This window comes from Charadrius vociferus, unplaced genomic scaffold (genome assembly GCF_000708025.1).
Source record: "Charadrius vociferus isolate BGI_N301 unplaced genomic scaffold, ASM70802v2 scaffold324, whole genome shotgun sequence".
Lineage (NCBI taxonomy): Eukaryota > Metazoa > Chordata > Aves > Charadriiformes > Charadriidae > Charadrius > Charadrius vociferus.
Window position 1 is genome coordinate 5,365,808 of NW_009648041.1, and position 22,416 is coordinate 5,388,223.

Sequence of the window (22,416 nt, forward strand, 5' to 3'; positions counted from 1 at the left end):
CAGAGTCCCCACAGTGCTATTTTATGTGAGACCCTCTGAATGTCTATCCACAAAGAAATACAGAGATGAGCAATTACAGCAGTTTGTATATGCAATAATTGTTTCCTGATTTTAACTATTAGATTTTTTTTATGTGTCAGGCCAACTGACCTGCAGCACGCAAACAGAAATAGAATTTTTCAAGGGAGTTTACAATGAAAGCTATGAGAAAAGCATAGATTTAATTAGCAATTACAAAAAAGTTCCAAACGCTTCAATTACCCAAGTTCAGAACCAATGTGCTTTACCTGGAAATTGCCCCTGAAACAGTGAATTCAATACAGAAAATTCTTATATAGTTCAAGTTAAATTATTTAAAAAGGAGGAAAGAGGGTTCTTAATTATTTAATGTTTCACCAATAATTATATAGTTTAGTATAATGTTCACTCACTGGAGAACCTGATTTTCAAAGGAACATTTGTGAACATCAGTCAAACAAAAAACACCTGCCAGACTATAAATTCAGTCAGTGCAGTACACATTCATTCCAACACAGCATTAACGCATTAGCAAAAATCCAAATCTTGACTTAATGGCAAATCTATCCAATAATTTCTATGTTAAAATATTTACATAGAAAAGCATGCACAATTCAGTTTTCGAATGTATTTGTAAAAAACAGTATGACCTCTATTGCTACAATTTTTTAAAGCTGTGCTCTAGATAAATGAGTCAGAGATGGGACTACAGCTCTGGAAAATAGCAAACTATAAAATTAGTACTTGAATAGTCAAAGCTGCCAATCAAAACGTGGCCATGGACATCTTTGGGACATTTCATTCAAAAGTTACTAAGAATCAGTTTTAAAAGACAGCTTTTAAATTAGTCGCATGAAATACTAGCCACGGTAAGCTTATGCGCATGATGCCCTGGGGAGCAAGGCCAAAGGAACACCGAGTATTTCTGAACAAAACTGTAAAGGTTCTTCCAAGTTGTGGTTCACCAGCTCCAGCACACGATACACAGCTGAGGGAACTAAACTGGCACCTTGGGCAAACACAGTATGGATCTGCAAAGGATTATCATCATCTATTAATAACCCAATGTACAAAAACTCAAGCTCTATGGGACAAACTCTGGAAAACCCTCATGATGGCCAAAATAGCAGCTGCCACGCTAAAGTCCTTCGAGTTTACTTACATGGGCCACAATTCAGCACATGCCCTTCCAGAATGGGGACTTTGGGCCCTACAAATCTTCCTAGGCAGCTTTCCATCTCAGAGCTGTGCTACCCAGAAGGAAGACCTGATACACTCAGAAATTTAATGGAATGCCACAGATTTATCATTTCAACCCAAAGGCAAGGAAAAAAAATACAAAAAAAAAAAAAAAAAAAAAAAAAAAAAAAAAAAAAAAAAAAGAAAACCATTTCCTTGCAACCACAAAACAGGTTGTGCCTGGGTCACTTTGCCAAAGAGTTATCTTACCCCCAACTCTGGAAGAGATCAGAGACTGTTTATCAGTAATGGCTTCAGATTTCATGGCTCCTGGAGCAGAAGAGCCCAGCTGCACCATCATCCAGACTTTACAGCCTAATGTCCTGCAGCCTGCAGGGTTAGAAATGATGAAAAGTATAGATTTCTGCTTCCCTGAGGGGACTGCAACACTCGGTTGTGGTCTTAAAGAGCCTGAGGTCTCTTACAATCAAAGATGATGTTTTTTTTTTTTAACGGCATTACAGACTATTTTAGGTTATTTTTAGTGAGTTTAATGGCTCCCTCAGAATCGTGCAAAGTGGGACTTGCAGTAAGTGCAGCACCTGGCTTTGCAGGTGGGGAATACAAACCACAGTCCCCCTAAAATTTTTAGATCATCTAAAACCAGGGTTTATGGAATAAATGTCACATACAGACTACAAAACGGTGTGACACGGGGCAGTGCTTCACATGACTTATGTGAAGCACATCAGGGTAATTTAGCAATTAAATTCCACACACAATGCCACAACATGTCTTGCACACCACGGCATAACACATGCTGCTTCTGACACGGCACATGCACGGAATGTGCGGCTCTTCACTGTGGTATAAATCAAGTAACAGCACCTTTGGTTGTTCTGTTTCTAAACTTCTGTCTTGTAAGGCCAAATTCAATTTGCCCAATGCTTCCCACAGCACATCAAGATTAAGAAGTCTGGGGAATCATCCTGCTCTGCCACTGTAAATTATCACAGCTCCACCAACTTTACGCTAACATGAAACGCCAAAGAAGCGCTCAGAATTCAACAGTGATGAATTTAATATGCCTACTTCCACTAGCCTGATGTCAGCAGAGTTACAGCAATTTATGCAATACAAGGATCTGTCCTTTTCTCCTTATCAAAGCATTTGATCAAAATCAGTGACATGGAAAAAGACAACCTTACTTAATTTGAGCAGCAGAGTCAGGCTTGTCACTCCAACATCATAAGAAAAAGGGAGGTATTTGCATATGGGTACTTGCATATTCTTTTTTATCTGGCTTCACAAAGATAATTTTCTTCCACAGTAAGAACCAGTGTGAAACCTCACAGAGGACCAGCATTTTCCCTTCCTCTTTCCTCCCCCCTTTCCTCTCCTTTGAAAAAGCAACACCTTGAGACATTTCAAAATCCGCATCAGCCCATTCTCCGCTTGTGACAGCGTGATGGCGTGGAGTTGCTCCAACTCACTCCATTCAATCCACCCTCAAGTCAAAGGAAAAACTCCATTTCTGATGCCGTATGACAAAAAGCCCACATTGCTGAACACTGCTACCACGTGGCTCGACCCGCCAGCCATCGCAAGCAGCAGTCTCTACCCCGCACCGCAGATCTCGAGTGTGTCGAACCAACAAATGAGCTAACTGAGGAGATGCAACTCTTGAGGATGCATTTTAAAAAAGGGGATGCATAAATTCACTCATTTGGAAACGTGATCCGTTCAAGAACTTGTTACTATGACAATTTAGAAGAAGCTGCTACAGATAAGATTGATGAAACTTATTGATTAATTTTCTCTCAAGCTATGTTTGAATTTTAAGTTTTCTCTAAACAGAACCAGTTCATGTCGCTTTGTTAGTATTCCAGGGACCCCAGCAATGTGCTTCAGCAGGGAAGGAAGTTCCATGATAAATGTGTTCTCCAATCTGCGTCTGTAAAGTAGCTATAAAATCAAAACAATTCATGCAAAATTTTTCATTACGTTTCTAAATATACTTATTTACATTTTAAATCACACTTAGACAATATGAAATATCTTTCACTTAGACAGGTGGGAACAAGAAAACAGATGCATCCATTACGCTTGAAACAATTCAATGAATTAAATAGTACTTGGTGAATGCTTTGGTTTATGGATATAGCCCTTGTTTAAACTTACTTGAAAAAACACGGCCATGGCTCCTACTACCCTGTTTTCTAGAACTGCTGTTCCAAAACTGTCAAAGTCATCAGGATTGTAGAAGTAAATTTGCATCTGTAAAAATTAAAAAACAACAACAAAATCACGTTAGGGTTGATTCATACAGCTTTCAAATGAGGTAATGCATCACGTCGTACGTAAGCCCAGTGTTATGAACCTGAGATAAAGGAATTCTGCTGAACAATATTGTTTAACTAGCATCTTGATTAATAGCATGACTGCCCTACTGGGACAGTAACCAGGGAACAGAGTCAATGCAATGCATTTTAATAACAAACCCAAGGGTAAACAGTATGGCCAGTCTCTTTAGATGGTAAGCTTTGTGCTTTCTGCCAGGATCTCTTCATTTCTTTGCTCATTGCAAGCTCATCTCCTGCTCTGTTAAATGTGCTAAACATATTTATCTCAAAAACCGTAGAGAATTTTTGAAAAGGATTTCAACGTTTAGAGTTATTCCTTTACTCCTAAAGCAATTTGTAAGATAAAAGTCTGTCTCTGTAGCAATGCATTTTTATGAGCCTCTGATATCCAGAACTATCAGTTAGGGTCAGACTTCTCCCTGACTTCAGTTAAATTTCATGACTTTTATTTCCAAAGCATTAGTACTCGGCAAAAAGCATAAGTGAGACAAAACCAGATATTTTGATGTCATTTTAGGACGAGTAATAAATATTAATAATTAGGCAAACCCAAAGTGAAAGCAGGTGAGAACAATGATTACCCTAAACCAGCGAATGTCTGAGTTACACAAATATAGGACCGAGAAAGAGCTTCCTTCATCCACTCTGCTGCTGAACAATCCCGCTTTACTACACACACACGTGCCATGAATACGGGCAACTCGCAGTGGCCCGTGGGCGCTACTGCTTTTAATTCCCTCTATGGCTCTTGTTCCATTTACCGCATCAGCTGAGCTCCCGCTTCTGCCAACCATCCTGACCCACTGCTGCTTCTCCAGCGGTTCTTCAACCTCCTCGTTCCCAAAGCAGCCCCCAGTGTTAGCCCATCTGTATGGGCCATGACTCGCTCCAAAGGATCTGCTTTACATCCAAAACATGCAACGCTCCCTTCTCAACGTTACACCACACAGGTGTGCACATTTTCATAGAATAAATTCAGGCTTTTCACAGCATTACTAGGTGATAAGAAATAGCCACACAGGAGATAGTTAAATGGAGATGTAAGGTCTAAGTGAGGCTGACACGTGGCCGGTCTGAGCATGGCTCCCTCCTGCTAGTCCGTCTACAGGCAAATGCTCTGCTGGCATAAATAACTTGTTTGGGGCTGTTTGTTTTTTTCCAAGATTGCGCTGCATGACAATACCGTATTCACATATGGAAGTATTTTCCCTGTATTCTGAAATTTTGTATATTGCCAGATGAGATGATACCCTTTTATCTTGCTCAGAAGTTCCTACTCATATTTAGTGATTCCCAGGCTTCTGCCTGTATATATTGGCTGTAATGAATAATACTGGCCAAGTACCTATACATCTAATAAAACATCACCATATAGAGAAAAGGCCAAGATGAAGATCAGTCTCTTCAGAGGAAAAGGTAATTTTAAATTGCTCAAAAAAAAAAAAAAAAAAAAAAAAAGAAAAAAGTGTCTGGCACTCACTCTAGCTTCATAAAATTTGAAAGCAATTTTCTTCCCCTATTTTGGCCTTCCTATTCCCAGTGTATTCACAGCACACACAGAGGTGCTGGCAATATCTCACAAAGTTGGTGGTGCCTCCAGGTTCTGACAACTCGTGCTTTGAACAAATGTAGACTGAGGTACAGCCATTCGTTGATGTAGAAATTAGAAACAGTTTGTTTCAGGTAGAATTGCTTAAACTTCAATTTAGCCAGCACAGACAAAGCTCACAAAACACTCACAAATTACTTTTTACTCCCCTTTAAAATGAACCCTAAAATTAGGTATACCTTATATAAAACACTTCACTATATAGTCCTCATAGGAGTTTATGAAGAAAAGTATCACTGAATGAGTTCAGCATATGCCAAAATCATTTTGGATCAATTTTGCTCACGGCATTTTAAGGAAATTAATTTTTACAATACACTTTTGGATAGCAGTGCAAAGGGCTTTGGTAAAAAAGTGCTTAATTCAGATCCCTCGTCTCAGCAGTGCAATTTCACAGACTAATCAAGAACCACACTCTGCCTTGATTACCATACACATTGAAACATTTTCCCACTGCTCCCTGGTGTTTTTCCAGAGAGCGTGGTTCCTCTCTCTGCATCCATCAAGTCAAGGGGAACTGTCTTGTATGAAAAATTGTCGTCATCTGTCATACAGTAGCTTCCTTATGTGTTCATACAGCTAGAAGGAATATTTTAGGAGCAGAATCTCCCAGGAATTGCTATTATATAATTTACACACGCATACACTGCAAAAACAATGTTAAGGAGATGGGAAAGTTACATCCTCAAAGCTACACCGTTCAGGCTGATCATAAAACCACACCTGGACACCAATGAGCATTAGTATTATGGCAGTTTTCTAATGATGTGATCACATATTATTCTCTTCCATAATACATGCTCATCTGGTTCCCTGCAATTTACCAAAAAAAAAAAAAAAAAAAAAAAAAGGAAATGCATCTAATGTATTTTTGTTCTTTTGTACATAATATACATAATCTTGAATGCATTTATCAGTAGATATTAAATTTATTATTTTCTATGGATGGCATAATGTTCTTTATGTACAAATCAGGAATAAGACAGTTAACCGTAAAATTAATTTCACCGCATACTTAAGTGGCCTAAACATGCCAGAAAATTTTCATTATTACTCCTTATTATATAATTAGTATATACAATACCTGGTGCATTTTGCATATAAATGACTTCTACTGTCTCTGCCTGGCAGATACAAAGCAGTAGTACAGAATGCAACAAAGGGGCATTTAAGCTAAAGAAAATTTGGATCTTATTATGACATGTTATTCGTGAAATGCAGAATGGATCATCAGCCAAGCTTGCACATCCAACCTGAATTATGGCAGTGCCTGGCTTCAACACCATAAACCATCGTTTTCTTGTACATTGTTGCACATGATTCAACAATGGTGTCTATTTTCCAAAATTTAGAAAATATATGTATTTTTTAAGGCTCTGAATCCCTTAGCAATGGGAAAGTCTGCAATACTCTTTGTAGTTTCTATAGTGTGACACTAACTGTCTGCAGTCAGAAAGCTCTGCTCCACACATCCCTGCTGACAGTGCTCCAAATAGCCGTCCCGATGGCATAGGTCCCAGAGGGCATAAGAATCCTGTTCTCTATGGCACAATACACTAGATTTATAAGTCTTTCACATCCAGCCCCATTACAACTAACAAGGCTGGGAAAGGCTTACATGAACTTCCTTAATCTCAGATGTGCAACACAGCAGTGTGCCTGCGTGTGCCTTGTAAAGATCTATTATAAAAAACCACGTAGTGTCCAAGCAACTTGAAATTTTCAGTCTTTTGATAAGGCTAAGCTGAAACAAACCGTCCCTAGCAACGCAAAGGCACTCTCTTGCAGGAAGACGCTCTCCATCCTAAAATGGTACCAACAACTACTGCAGCTACTGAGCTTTACCAAGCCAGGGAGAGGGCAAGAGCTTGCTTTTAATAGGAAAACTTTATGCTTTGACACTCTTCACACTCTAGAAGAGTAGAATTGTTTTCACTCAAACTTGAGAGAGATTTGTTGTACAGCACAGATTAAGCCTGAAAAAAACTCACTGAAAGGGAAAATCTTCAGAATGTTACAAGTGCCTTAAAACAGAGGATTAGAGAGAAAACCCTCACTCTGCCATAACCCAGGAGATAATTGCCAGTCACCCTATAAACCATGTCATGTTTTCTAGTCTCTTCTCTCCAGGAAGATTCAGTGCCCAACCATTACAGTTTCCAAGCTCTCCAGGCCTTTTCCAGCTGACAACACTTATACAAATGAATGCACCATATACATCCAACACCTGAGTAATTCCCCAGCCTGGAGCATCTTCACCTCCATGTTCCCACCACCTACAACACCCTCCACCAGGCCACGGGGCAGCAATCCCCTCTTCCTTGGGGCCAACCTACTCTCTGCACAAACACCTTTCTTCAACTGCGTTCTTCCAACCTCTACAGAAACCTGGTGTTCTCCAGAGCTGGTAAAACGTCAGGTCCTGCTCCATCCTTAAGAGATTTTCACTCAAAACTGGGCTGCCACCACACTGATCTTGTAAGGACAGGCTGTCCAAAACGTGCTTGTGTATTACTGAGAAATACTGCCCACCAGACATCAGTTCTGATTTTATTAAGTACAATTGCCTCTGAGTGACTAAACCCTCTTTATGAAATGTCACTGGCTCACAAAAATTGAGCCTGATTCAAATGAATGACTTCTCCCTGCCACAAATAAAAGGCTCCAGCTCTCTGCTCGGATGCTCCTCCTCTGCTTGGCAAGACAGACATCCAGACAGAAATCACCATTCCTGTGCATGACATGTTTTTGCTCTTATTACCCCACTACAAAGACAGAAAGTTTACATCCAATACAGACTATCATGGCTAAACTCATTCAGCACTTATGAGAGAAAAGCCACAATGAGCATTTGATAGATCCCAGAAGATGTAAGCCAGTTCAAAGCAATTCTCAGAGACTGGAAACCAAGCAAGTACATTTTTCCATAGACAGATGCCAAGTATTTTAAAAATAAATAATTGAGACTTTTAAATTGGACTGCTATCACCCTGTGCAACCTCCTACAGCAGATTTCTCTTTAGATTAAAAAATGAACAAAGGCTCATTGTGCTTTCACAGATGTGGAGTACAGAATATTCAATAGTATCGGGAATTCTGGTGGAAGGGAAAAGATCGTCAGAATTAGCTTTCCGCTCGTTTCCTTCCAGCAATCCAAGGACTACCATGCAATTTAAAGCTGAAAAAAAAGAAAAAGAAAAAGAAAATGGTTTTACAGGCCAGCCAATTTTTTGATGAATCAGGCGGCAAGACACAGAGGCAACAGATACGTGGTTTATTATGTACCGCTTTAGATACTGAGAGTATTTTCAAAGGAGCAAAACACACAGGCATCGCAGGTAGATTGCAAATCTTTGCAGAGTGGTGAAACAAAAATTTTGAAATGTTTGCTTTAAACGATGGAGTTAATCACTGAATATACTAATTCTTAATTAGTACCTTTGCTGCTTATATTGTAAGAATAAATTATTCGCAGCCACTTTTACAGCTGGATTTAAAACCTCTTGCACAAAAACAAATTCTGTGCTAGGATTATGAATCATACATGATTTTTCTTAATTGAAAGCCCGTATGTAACTTACTTCTGCTTTAAAATATGTGCATAGATTTATAGCAAACTGGATGATGTGATCCATTTGGCTGGAATAAAAATTTTCTACAGACATAATGTAATCTTCACTGCAGCACTGAAAATTCAGAATAACTGTCCTGCAGTCTGTGTGTTTACTGGAGTGTGAGATGTACACTGGGACAGTAAAGTCTGATGTTTGACTTCTCATTATATTCTCTTTAAAAAAACCCATGAAACTTATCATTTATAACATATTCTAAATCTGCTTAGAAAAGGCGGGGGGAAGAGCGAATCGTGATGTTTTCCAGTTCTGCTACTAGAGCTTGATGTAATAACATAGAGTATACTGCATTCTTTTTAAAAGATAAAGTTGAACAGGAGCAGATAATGGCATGTTTTTCCTGCCTAGTCTATTATTCATCAGTGAAATTTTAACTATAGTTAGGCAGGTACAGAGATGTATTTTGAATGTCATAACTTAGTATTTCACGGTGCCTAGAAGTGTGCTGGGTAAATTGCAAAACAAAGAGTCAGACAGAGTCTTTGCCCTAAAGTAATCGCAGCTTGATAATGAAGACAATGCTAGGCTCAAAAAAATGGAAGCAGTCGAAACAACAGGAAGAGCAAAGATCATACAAGCGATATAAGAGAATTTAACTCAATTTAGATGTTCGCATGTCTTAGAAGTATGGTAAATTTCCCTTTAATCTTCTTTAATAATAAGCATTCATTATTGTTTTGTTGTCTACAAACAATGCAGTAGGTCTATCTATGTTGTAAGTGGAGACCAAGCGATTTCAGCCATTTTCAACCTGAAAGTTGGTAGCTGTTGCACATTCTGCCCCTGACTCTGAACAGAGTTTAAACCTGTGAGTGGTCCAGTAACGGCCCAGTAGGAACAGCGAGGCAACATGATGCTCGTAGGATTGCCCTGGGCTTCAATGCATTGCTGGATCGCGGCCATATCACTCAGTATCTTGAGTGTTAAGTCCTGAACGCTAAGAGAGAGGTACCTTGGCAAGCCAGAAACTTCCCTGATTTCTACTGCCAGAAATAAATACCCCTTAGGCCTGCTCCCATCCCAAACAAGAAAATCCATCTCATGTACATACACTGAGTCATTACACAATGAAGGCATATTTGATGCTAAAAAGCTGTATGTTGCATTCATTTGTATTTCCATAATATGAAAATAACGGTTTCAGTGTTTATGCTTTCCATAACATGAAACTTTTTTGCAATTGCTTTGTACTCCAAGTAACAGCCATATGATTCACCATGAAATGAAGTCTGGAAAATCGTTTTGGATAAATGGAACTATAAATTCAATAGAATTTCCATGACAACATAGATTGCAACGCTCCGCCACAAGTAAAATGTTATAAATCATTCAAAACCAACAAAAAAATCAGCAGTAAGTCTTCTCTTTCACAACACACAAGACCCCTGAATTATAGAGCTGCGGTTATTACCTCCCCATGCAGTGCCTCTCATTTCTGACCCTCTTCCTTGTTACAAGTGTTGTTTCATATCTGACCTCCTTCCAAACACAGGAAATTATAATACTAACACTTTAATACTAAGATGTAAACAAGAACTGAAGCATAATGAGCAGAAGGCTTTTTTGAACCTTTCCTCCTTTTCTCATCTTCTAAAAACATTTAAATATCTTCATCCTGTGGTAATTATACCTGCGTATCCAGATACATCACAGCATCTTGTTAGACTCACAAATTTAGGAGGCTCTTTTTCTGGAAACGTGGGTGGTAAGTGTACAATAGGGTGCTCAGTCAGCTCGTAAAAAGGATGAGAACCACATGTCCACGGGATGGAGGAGATCCAAGGAGAGGAGGAGGTAAAAATAAAAAAAAGGATAAAAGATTACACCACACAGTACTGCTCATTCGTACCCCTCCATCAGATGGTTCTTGACATAGGGTTTTTCACTTAAAGTCCAAGGATCTGGAACAAAGCGATTCCAGGGGCACCCTCACTGCAATTTAAAAATCACCGTGGCTGTTGCCTTCATACCTGTGAGAAAAACCTTGAAAATGCAAAGCTCCTCCCGCCCTGAAAAGATTAAGATGACCATAAAACCAAGTAAGAGACAAATAGCTCAGTATTCTGATTTTTGGGTAGAAGTAGGGGTGTTTCTCACAGATCAAGTCTTTTGGTAACGTGAGAAGCAGCAGCAACCTACCGGTCCTTGGATTGCAAAGGCTCACCTTCCCAGGCTACTACAGAGCTTCTGCTGTCTTGCATAAATCACTGCCCATTTTTGGGCCTCCTTTCCTCATGTGTAAACTGTGGTCACTGCCTGTCCTTCCTTTAATTGGATGTTTTGTGAAGAAAAATATGAAAGATTGGGAATAAATGGGAAGAATAACAAGCAATTGAAAAACATGAAATAAACTACCATTTGGAGTGGTATTGGAGAAAAAACTTCAGGGTTGCTGTTCATTTGCTTGATGCTGCAATAAGGAAGAGTCACACAAGTACCTCATAGAGACAGTACATTGCCTCTTAATAGTGGTACCAACTTCTAAATAGCTCATATCTGACACAGAGCTGATGTCGCAGGAGTTCAGGGCAGATGCTTATTGCAAGGCACTGCATCCACATACCCCTGAGGGCATCTTCCCAAGCTCCTGGAGGTCAGCTGGGGTCTGTCACTGGTCTTTAACTCTGCTACCAGACTCTGACTCTGCCAGAGACTTTTTGGTTTATTTATCGAGTTGTTCTGAGTCTCACCCACAGTGGCTTTGTCTAATCGTGGCATACTCCAGACAGGACAGCAAGCGCATGCGTGCGGGAACACGCAACGCTGAGACTGACATTTCAACGAGAGACAAACTTTGCTTTCTAAAACTGTCCAAACAGAAAAATTAGAAGCCATACTTAGCTGCTGGCAGGGTGAAAAACTGAAACAGGCAATTTAGGAAGTGGCCAAGCACCAAATGCCACAGCAACTAAAAACAAGCTGCATGGACTGACTGTATGAACAGAATAGCTCTGAACTCAACCCAAAAGTGACTGTTTCAGATGTTGTCTTCAGCTGTTTCCATGTTCAAGGAGAACTAAACTAGTTGTAGTTAGAAAAGGCCTAGCTAAGAAGTAAAGTTACTGAACAAAATTGGTCCTGTTTTACCTCAAACCAGGACACTAGTGAAGGAAGAGTTTTTAACTTCAAAATACCCAAACTGTCCATACTTCAGCTCGTCTTTTAAGAATCCATTTACTTTCTTAAAGTGCTGCCAGAATGGAGAGAACTGCTGGGATTTCCTAGCGAAAACACTCCAGCGCTCTTCAGGCAAAAGAAAGAAGCTGCACTTTAAAAATAAACCCTACAAAAGCTCACTTCTCCTAGCGTGTGTGATTAATACAATTTCATATACCATTCACTTTAAAGATGCACTAGCACAAGTATTCTTTCCTCCGAGAGCTCACATCTTAGCGCAAATTATTCTTTTTGTACTGTGGAATTCAGAACGTCCTGTGTGGTTTACTTGTTTTTTTCGTGGTTTGGGGTTTTTTTGGTGTTGTGTTTTTCTTTTTTTTTTTTTTTTTGAAATGGGAGAAGGCAAGCTCTTCCATGAGGTTTAATGATCTTCAAAATGCCTCAGAACAAATTTTGAGATATTTATAGTTCTGTTGCATATCTGGATTCAAAGCCATACAGCAGATGGGGTACATTTTCAGAAGCATTTTGCTGGGCGAAAGGCCATTCCTGTCTCTGAGGGGATGTGAAATCCTCCGGGCTGTGCACTTGCAGAGTCATTTTTATTTATGAACTGTGAAGTATATGGGCAATTACAGCAGAACCAGCCCACGAGAAGAGCTTACTTTGAGGGCTGCATAACAGAGGGTAAAAATAATACGGGCTTTCCCACATTTTGCAGAAAACACATCTATCAAAGGCAGCGTCGTAATCCCAAAGATAAAGCAAGCAGGGTGCTCAGCATCAGAGGTCTCGGTAACACCTTGCAGATTGCTGGAGGAAGGTGGGACAGACCTGCGCTGCGGGGACAACACGGGTTCTGCCACAGACCTCCCCTTTCAACACAAGAGGGATTTTTTCCAATGCAACTACTGAATAGGGGTGTTTTACTTCAAGTTTCTCAAAAGAGCTTAATATGCAAGGAGCGAGTACACTATATCCTTTCTAAAACTCAGGATCTCTTATAAATACCTCAAATTGAAATCCTTCCACACCATGGGGTCCCTACCCAATTTCCCCAGTCTCCTGGAAAACCTTGCAGGTAATATCTCTGTACTCTGTCCCTAATTTTCTAGCTTTCTTTACCCTTATCCTCTGACTGTTTTACCAGAGTAGAAAGTGAAGGCTGCACACATCTGAAGCGCGGTGCTAAGAAATTTGTAAACTTCTTGACTTTGTGTACAGACACAGACACAGAGTAGCTGAATACGCCGCCTTAATGGCACCAACTTGTTAAGGACATGATTCTGTATTAACACTAACAAATTAAAAAGGACTGGACTTCAACACATCAAGACGCAAAATATTCAAGTAAGCAGCAAAACCGACAGAGAGGTTGAAGTGCTAGAAATTGTGCAGCCTTTTAAAGCTAAAACCTTGTCCGCTGTCACATCTGCAAACCCATTTGCAAACACATTCTTTAATGGTTCTTCACTAAATGTCAAAGTTATTCTTCCACACCTATGAAACCGAACCAAATCTAACTGTCACCCCCTCCCATGCTGGTACCTGTCTGCAGATGCCATGTCGAGACTCCCCTGGTGCATCTGACTCCGCCACTCGCTTGTGGCATCACCTTACAGAATGTGAATAAAATGACCTCTCCAGCTTTAACACCTCCCATTTTTTAAGGGCCCATTGATGTTGAAAGAAAAACATGCTGGAACTTCTTTGGACTCCTGATGAACACACCAGTGCTAAGCAGATTGGTATTGCGTCCAAATTTTCCAGGCTTTGGTTCAGTACAGTTGTCAGTATACACTCCTTGTGGGAGGCATGCACAGTTGTGTCCCTGCTCAGCCAGGCTCCGGGCCAGCTTCGTCCCTTCCCTCTACTCTGCATTTCAATAATAGAAACGAGTCTCATGCCAGAGAGTCACATTTCCCCCCTGGCTCACACCTGTGTATTTCCGAAAGCACCACTTCTGCCTCAGCATCTCACACTGGAACAACTCACCTGGGTAACAGACACCAGCTAAGTTCTGGTTTTCAGTACGACAGCTGCTGGCTTTTCTCCAGACTGGGGGTGTCTTTGGCTGTAGAAGTGCCCAACCAAAGTAATTCTTGCTCATACCACTGCTGTCTCCACCAGCCCAGAGGCTTGGTTTGTGCCTGCAACCACGGATGGAAACTGGAAATGCTGCAAAACGGGGCAGCCTCTCCCTGTGCCGGAACACAGAGCGCATTCCTCACGCCGCCCGGGGCCAGGGCTGGGGCTGCGGTGGGCAGGGAAGGTACCACCTGAGGTACAAAACCACACCGTTGTACGTGTACCAGTACATTCACCTCTCCTGGCGTTGTTCTGTCACAGCACGAAATACCTCAATGGAACTTTTGAAATATGGGAGTTGCACAAGTAAAGTCTTTATCATAAATCTGATAATTAACCTGCATAACTAATTTCCCTTCTGGCAGCAGGCATAGGTTGGAATAAATAGTCTATTCAATACCTACTGAGAGAAGACTCCTATATTTCATGTTTACTTTCAGCAAGTATAAGACCTAGGGACAAAGGGCCTCAAAGAGTCAAATTCCTTCCAGTTTCAACCGAGTACCCTGAATAATACATAAAGCTGCTACGCTCTTATCCCTAAAACCACAGGTGCGAACCAGATGTCATGCTTATCTTCTCCTGAGATTACAGCAAACAATTGCACACCTTCAGAATATAAAGTAAGCTTTGGATCAAGAAGCCTGAAATATATTAAAAGTGTGGCAATGAAGTCAAAAATTCAAATATTAACCTACAAATCACTGATTCATTTAAGAGTCTGTTTATAGCCTATGTTCTATAAAAGTTATATTTCTTTTATTTAACCTTTTTATAACAAGATATACTATGAATCACAAATCTGAGATAAAACTACTTGCATAAATCCCAGTCTTGGTCAGCAAGGTATTGCCAAAAAGATTGTTCAAATATACCACTGCCTATTTAAAATACACCACAGCTCAAGGAACCGAATTAAAGTTAAAACCTTGATTTAAATTTTAAACTTTTCTATTATTGTAATAAAGGTTTAGAAAAAGGTGAGCATGTGCTGCACTGAAATATTGAAAGAGATTAAACCTGGAATGGTATTCTCAAAGAGAATTTTACATTTAACTTACTACACAGGAATAAGACATGGTGCAAATGGTGCTCTAACCGTACAGCCTTGATCATAACCAACCACCTAAGAGTGCATAGCCAGAGAATATTCCGAAACGCCCAGTTTCAAGAAAATAACAATTCCCTCACTCCAATAGTGAACATCACTAATATGCTAGTGTTTGCTACTGGGGGCATTTCAGAAAAAGAACAACAGGGTCCCTCTCACCAGATGCACAAAATAATCATGCCGCAGCATGTTTTAAAGGTCATACTCCTATCACAGTCCCGGCACCACCTCCTGACTCCCGTGTCGACACCTCAGGAGCAGTGGTGCTTGCTGCAGAGGGTGAGGGTCTGTTGTCTCTGATAAACGGTTCACGTCCTATTTCAGTTATTTCTTAGCTTTCTTCTTCCACCCTGGCTAGCTTCCGTCTTTAATCCAGCGTGCCTGGTTTTCTTCCACAGCATCCCCCGTCAAACACAAACACTCCAAAGGCTGTCAGCATCTAATGCTAATGCTTCACTAAGAGAAGTCTTCCAGGTCAATTTATGACAGAAATATTGCAGGTTTGTAATCAGAGCCCTACATAAGAAAGTCTTGTGCTTACTTAATAATCCCCATATTCACTTAATAAACATATGCATCTCTCTCGCATAGCTGTAGAGAAAAGGTGGTGAATGCGACCTGAATCCGACAGCTGTAATATCATCTGCTTCATCTTGAGGGAGTTGAAGGACCCTGTTCATCTAACAGTATTCACCAGCGACCCGGAGCCTCATCCTGCCCTCCAGCAGCACAGCCTGAGACTCCAGGGGAAAAAGCATCCAACAGCTTGGCTCACTCACGTTAATAAAATGGAGAGCAAAGAGTCACAGGCTAAGGTGTTAACATGACCCTGTCTGTAACGCTGAACAGTCAAACTTGGTTTGAGTTGAGAACACAGACCCAGGCTGCTCAGCTCCATGGCAACACTAATGATTTAAACATCTTTATAACCTTTTATTAAAGATATAGCATAAAAGTGAAGGACAGTACAGAAAAATAAAGAATTTCAAATATAAATAATTAGGTTTTTGAGCTTCACCATGTGCCTTATCCCCATCTCCATTAGCAAATGGGGTTTTCTTACAAGAACAATCTTGGGATGGTATTAAATGTGGTGACAGATACCCTTCTTCAGAAAAACAGGTGAGATAATCTAGAGTAGTTCTGGAGGCCAGTCCTAATTTTGGCAGAAAAAAAAAATGTAACAGCAAAAAGAAAAGAAGTGCACAGACAGATAACGCAGATGCTGTGACTGATGCTTGCAACTTCATTACCGTGGCAAACAGGTAACGAAAGCGGCCGTTATCACCCACTCCAACACCTGGTACCTCCTGTCAGGAGGCACAGGGCACAGCTTCTCCCCACCTCACCGGTCACGGGATCCCAGCAGTGCTGTGGAAGGGCCTTGCTGTGCCAGGCTTGCATTAAACAGAAGGAAGAAGGAGATAGGAAGGAAAAGAAGTGAGACGGGGGAAGAAAAAGACAAAGAAAGAAGAGACAGCATCTGTATTTCTCACGCCAGAGGGCTGTCGAAGATTTAGGTGAAGTCAGTGGCAGCTCTGGTAGCTTCCCACACTGGTGCTCTGAGCAGGTCAAACAACATTCAGGATCGTGACTGTCTTCCCAGAACACCCAGTCACGTGGCGGTTTGTGTGTTGGTATTACAGGGTCCTGAGATCCCAAGAGATCATGATATTGCAAGCATTGTATTTTATCTCCTTCCCTTCATTAATACATCATCTGGCCCTTTCACTCTCAAGAGCTTCCTTTACACAGACTGCCAGCCAAGGGCTACAGATGGCACAAGGGTATCTATTAATTACGTCCACCAATGATTTACAAAACATCAGTTTTGATCTGCTAGTTTCCAGCTCCATTCCCTTCTCATTTAAGCACGTATCTCGGAAGGTATCTTGATGGTTTGTAGATTATTTCAATTTGCCCTCTTTCTGCAGGGTTTCTTAACAATGCCACACACTGATCTTGTCTGGAGCAGCGCTGCCGTGGATGTTGTCTGACACTCAAGGCTGCATTAATACAGCCCTGGAGAGCCCTCATGAAAACACTTGGCTCAGGCTACAGGTGCATCTAGCTCTGTATCCTGTCTCAAGTACCAAACTCTAACGGAAAGTAAAAACAAGGCAGTGCACGTTTACATGGACAAACAGCAACTGCCCCCTTAGCTACAACCCTGCAGCTTCCAGCAAGACTCAGAGGCCTTCTGAGCTGGAAGAGGCACATGGACCATCCTGTGACTGGTTTGTCCAAAACTCTGTTAAATCCTCTTCCCAACCTGCGTTTACTGCTGAGCACTAGAAGACCACATCACAAGGGGTTCCATGATTCATGCACTTTGATACACCGTGTGAAAAGTACTCCCTTCTGTTGCACGTGCACCTTCTGTCTTTCTGGGCTCAGACCCCGAGTTATATCACGGAGCATAACAAGTAACATCTATTTAACTTCTTTGAGATTTCATGGACCTTTGTAACCATGTGTCCTGAGTCACCTTTTCCAAGCTGGGATTTCACAACCACTCTTTAGCTTCTTGTCTCATGGAAGGTGTTCGTATCACTCTATGTTTTGGGGACGTACAAAGCATTTTTGCAGGCAGGCAATCAGAACTGCCCAAGTCATATGTACCATGCAGTAGAGATTTTTCCTGTTGATTGTACTAATTTCCTAATAATTTCTAATCTTCCTATTTGCTTTTTTGCTGCTGCTGAGCACTCAGCTCACATGTTCAGATAGCTCTATGGAAGGACTCCAGGAAGACTTCCTTGAGGGGAAATAACTAATTTAATGTTCGTTGCTGTACCTGCAAACTCTGAGTCTTCTTTTTAACCTAGTTAAACTAGCAAATGAGATTGATGTGATCCTGCTTTGTGTGTGTGTCTGCATATGACATGTCAGTCCCCTGTGATAACTTCAGAGCGCGTTGACCAGTTTCATCCAAACCTGACTGCTCACTTGGGTTCTCAAGGACTTTACACCCACGCAAGTCCCTTTGCAACTAAGTGGCGAAGTTAGAGAGAGACCCAATTAGTCTCACAAGAATGGATCAAACACTGAAGACTCTCCCTGTCCTCCTTCACAAAGCACTTCATCGTCATGCCTAACACAGGCAGCAGTCACTTCAGCCGCTGTCATGTTGCCTTCAAACTCAGCAGTGCTGTACACAGGTAGGCTGGGGCTTTTTTGACTTGAGAGCTGTACTCCACTCATTTCTGCACTTGGGGATGTACCAGGACACACAATGTACCTACTTACTTTTACTCAGTGGGATTGACATCAGTAGGTGCGGATTCCCACGAGCCACTGAGAAAATACTAGCATTTGGATCTAAGCACACATGATATTAATGGAAATCCACCATTCTGTTAAATATTGTAATATGGTAACTTTAATCATAAAGCTTCTCAGTATTTAAATACTTCAGGCACTGTAGACATTTATACAACTAGCAGTAGATGAATTTTCAAATAGATACTTCTGAGTAATTATCCTCTTGAGACAGCACCAATTGCTAAATAATGCCTCAGTTTAATAGCACATAGCTCTTAAGAAATGAACAATTCTGGGGACTATTAAATCTCTCAGAAACGTAACAAAGATGGTGATAAATACCTTGCACTCCATTTTAGTCCTCGTGTGGATGAGGAATAGGCTGTTTTTTTCTCACCTGTTAGCTGGACTTCAAAGACAACTCCTTAGAAAATTAGGGGGTAGCCCCTCCTACTTGCTCTAATAAGGCAGGGTATGCAAATTTGTTCTTCCAGACATCAGCAAAGCTTCCTTACAAGCAAAATTAATACGCAGACTCACAGGGAAAGCTGTCTTAGAAAAACATACCAGAGAAAGAATAACCGGGTGGGATAGCTGAGCAGGAACTCCTGAAAATGCCATAATCCTTACGGATTAACTGGCGAGGAATAATTGGTCTGTCCCTCCAGAACATCCCTCTGTCATTCTGTGGAAGAATTGCTGAGCAGAAAAATACAGGCAACAGAAAGAGTATTCAATCCAAACTCACACCAGTGAACCGAGGCATGACTGGGGAGAGAGTTTTCAGATGAACCTGCTTTTATGTAACACACAAAGCTTTAGAATATCAGGAAAATGCAGACCTCTTGTTCATATAAAATGCTGCCCTTTATTCATGCTCCCTAAAGATGTTTTTCCTGAAACTCCACCTGCTTGCATATTACTTACTGCTAATAAAAGAGCCTAAGGAAAGAAATTTGCATTCTCTGGTCACCAGAGGTCTGTGAATAGAGTGATTCAGCGCGTCGCTCCATAGAAGAGAAGGTTGCCTTTTCACAGTCAAGAGCAAAAAGATGGAAGCAAAAGGCATAAAAATACTCGTCTCCTCATCCTGACACCATTTTACCTCTCAGGGGCATTCAGAAGCCTTTAGAAACGATGAGCTCTCCAAAGCAAACCATGTCAGAGTGTGTTTACCTTCATCCTAGTTCATTCAGTGTCCCAGCTTCATTTCAAAAGCAGCCATTAATAACACACAGAAGAGTCAATCTCCTTATACGGAGAAAGCAAAAGTTAAAGTTACTGCAATAAAGCCAATTTGTAGCAGCTGACTATCTGACCCCTAGTATCAAGTAGTTGCATCATCATTTGACAGTGCATCATGAAATGCTCCTGTACTTAATTCTGCTTTGAATGACGAATGAAAATAAGATGAATGGTTTGATAACTTGATGATCAAAAATTTCCATTGTACTCTCTTCCTCGTTACAAAAAGTTACATTAAAAAAGAGAACGATTAATGCAGAAGTGCCAGACTTTAAGCAATGATTGAGGACTTTACATAAAAAAGCTCAAAAAGTAAGGACGGTGAAGTATTTTTAGGTGTGCAATAAAACACAGCATTTTAACATATATATATGTCACTTTGGGTTCAGCGTGCGATAAATTTCCATTAGTATCTCACTGACAATTGAAGCCCAACTGAATACTAAATAAAGCCGCGTGGCTGTTCTGCTGAGTCCTGCTGTGGAAAGGAAGGAAGGTCTGAAAAACACAGGAAAAACAGTCTGTGTGTGAGGTTCAATCACAAACACTTCCTTTACAGCCACTACAGGAATAGAACTGGAGGGACACAGCCACCCAAGAGCAGACTCCCACCACATGATGTAATTGCGTGTCCTGGACTTAATATGGCCTTCATCTTGAATTGTGAAGGGTTTCAGCGGTATCACACCTAGCTTCAGTTTCCATGGGTCAGTAGGTCACCAAGAGAAACAGAAGCAGCAACTCCCTGTGTCTTCCCATCCTGAAATTAACTGAGGTTTAGTAAATGCATAAGATAATTTTCAGAGCCTTACATGGAAGAGGCTTCTAGGGCCATTGTGCTGAGACCTGCTGGAACGAAGCTCCGATGTATTCCGCTGTAAGTCTGTTCAGCTAAAGTCTCCTTTGAACGCTACCTTATGATTTCAGTTACTGATGGTTCAGTAAGAGAGGATATGAAGGAAGACTACGTCCTCAGCGAATACAATGACTTTATTATTCTGATGTCTGGACCCACCCTGTGAGCTTTCAGACTTGGGATCTCTGTAGCTACAGGCCGTTCCTCAGAAAGCCACACTCCCATTTGTAGACGTTCCAAAGCCGGTAACGCTAACAGCCTCCACACTAAAAAAAAAAATCATTCTAGCTATACTATGTGATACCAAATTTAATCTTCTAGACAAATGCAAGAGTGTTCATGGACACATATACTCAGTCCCGCCTCTATTAAATTACCTTTTCAGAATATAAAGCATTCGACCAGTGCCACCTGACAAGTGCCAGATGAATGCAATAAGTTACAAGCAGAGTAACACAGCACAATCGATAGGTTTAGGGACGTTGTCTTAATTGTATCACTTAGATATTCCCTTTTTTACCCACACACAGATAAAACAAGTTAAAACAGTGCTATGCTAGACAGGGATTAAATCTTTGAAGACGGATGCTGAGAACAAAACCAAGAGTCAGTGAGAGCGAGGGCTCGTTGCGGGAGGCTCGGTCTGAGGCCACCCATCTGCGCACCGCGCGGACCCGGGGCAGCCCCCTCGCTCGGTGTTGGGACGGGATCCAGCCCGACGGGCGCGGAGACTGCTTCAAAAGATACTACAACCACAGAAGCCAATAAACCACAGGACTTCTGCACAGCATGTTCAGCTCTGATAAAAGAACTCTCAAAAAAGAGGCAAGAATTACTTGGATTTTCTCTGGCCTAACTAGACGCGCAAACATTTCTGGGGGAAAATGGTTTAAACTTGACCTAACGCGTAACATAACAAACTACTGGAGCCGACTTAACTTAGGTGAGATTTCCTCCTCCTTGCTTCCACATCACCACCCGATTACAGACACATACAAATCTGTCTGTAATCACTATCATCTTGCTCTTTTCCACGTTAACAGCAGCAAGGCATAAATAAGGATGAACTTTCCTCCACAGTAATAATGTCAGGCATTTTACTAAATTCGTGATACAAAGAAATTTCACCCACTGTTAGATCCTCTTTATCACAGGCAGAATTTTGTCGAATCTCACCAAGAAACAGTAGTTATATGCATATGGTTTTAAAAGATTCAGAGCTTCCACATAAATAAACATACACATACACCCACAGGCTTAGGGAAACAATAGATTTTTTTTTTAAGCAGGATGCGGGGAAAAACAATGTTTATTTCCCCTTAAATGCATGAAATTACAATAACTGATTGTCAGACCACTACAGCCTACTTATAAAACTCTGAGAAATTTTAGCTGTTTGCAAACTAGTCTTGAATGACTTCCGAAGGCCTTTGTTAATGCCTGTCCCCAGAGAGGATGGAGATAATGCAGGAATCTCTCCTGCCACATGAACAAATTGATATTTTAACATTCTTACCACGATACTGTTGATCCAGACCTCACAAAGAGCCACCAGTAGAGTTAGCTACAGCATATTCTATAATTTTAAACCCATCACAGACCAAGATAAAGCTGTATACCTGTTATTTTGGTTATTTTTGCCTGTATTTTGCTAGCGTATTTCACAGATTGGCATCCTTGTCACTCTAGGCTTTTAAAAAGGCAGTGGCAGGCAGTGATCTGTTTGACCGGACCTTAACTCCTCAGATTCCAAAATTTGGCTTTTCTAGAAGTGGTAACTGTTGGGGGCAAGAACTGAAATGAAGTTGTCAAGTGACAGTAATGGGCTCTCTTTCTCCCTTCCCCTCTTCCCCAAGACTGATGCTATTCATTTAGAGCAGGTCTATACACAAGACCATCTAATCTAATCTGCTGAAACCTCAGGGAGACCTGGC

General features: G+C 41.0%; 1 protein-coding gene across 1 annotated transcript in view; it reads right to left on the reverse strand.

The window, feature by feature from the left end:
• Positions 1-22,416, reverse strand: part of PTPRG (protein tyrosine phosphatase, receptor type, G) — a gene marked incomplete at its 5' end in the record, with an annotated part of 318,517 nt that overhangs the window by 136,768 nt on the left and 159,333 nt on the right. The window contains 1 exon segment of the mRNA XM_009883627.1: positions 3,379-3,474. Within this exon segment, the coding sequence (XP_009881929.1) occupies positions 3,379-3,474 (96 nt within the window).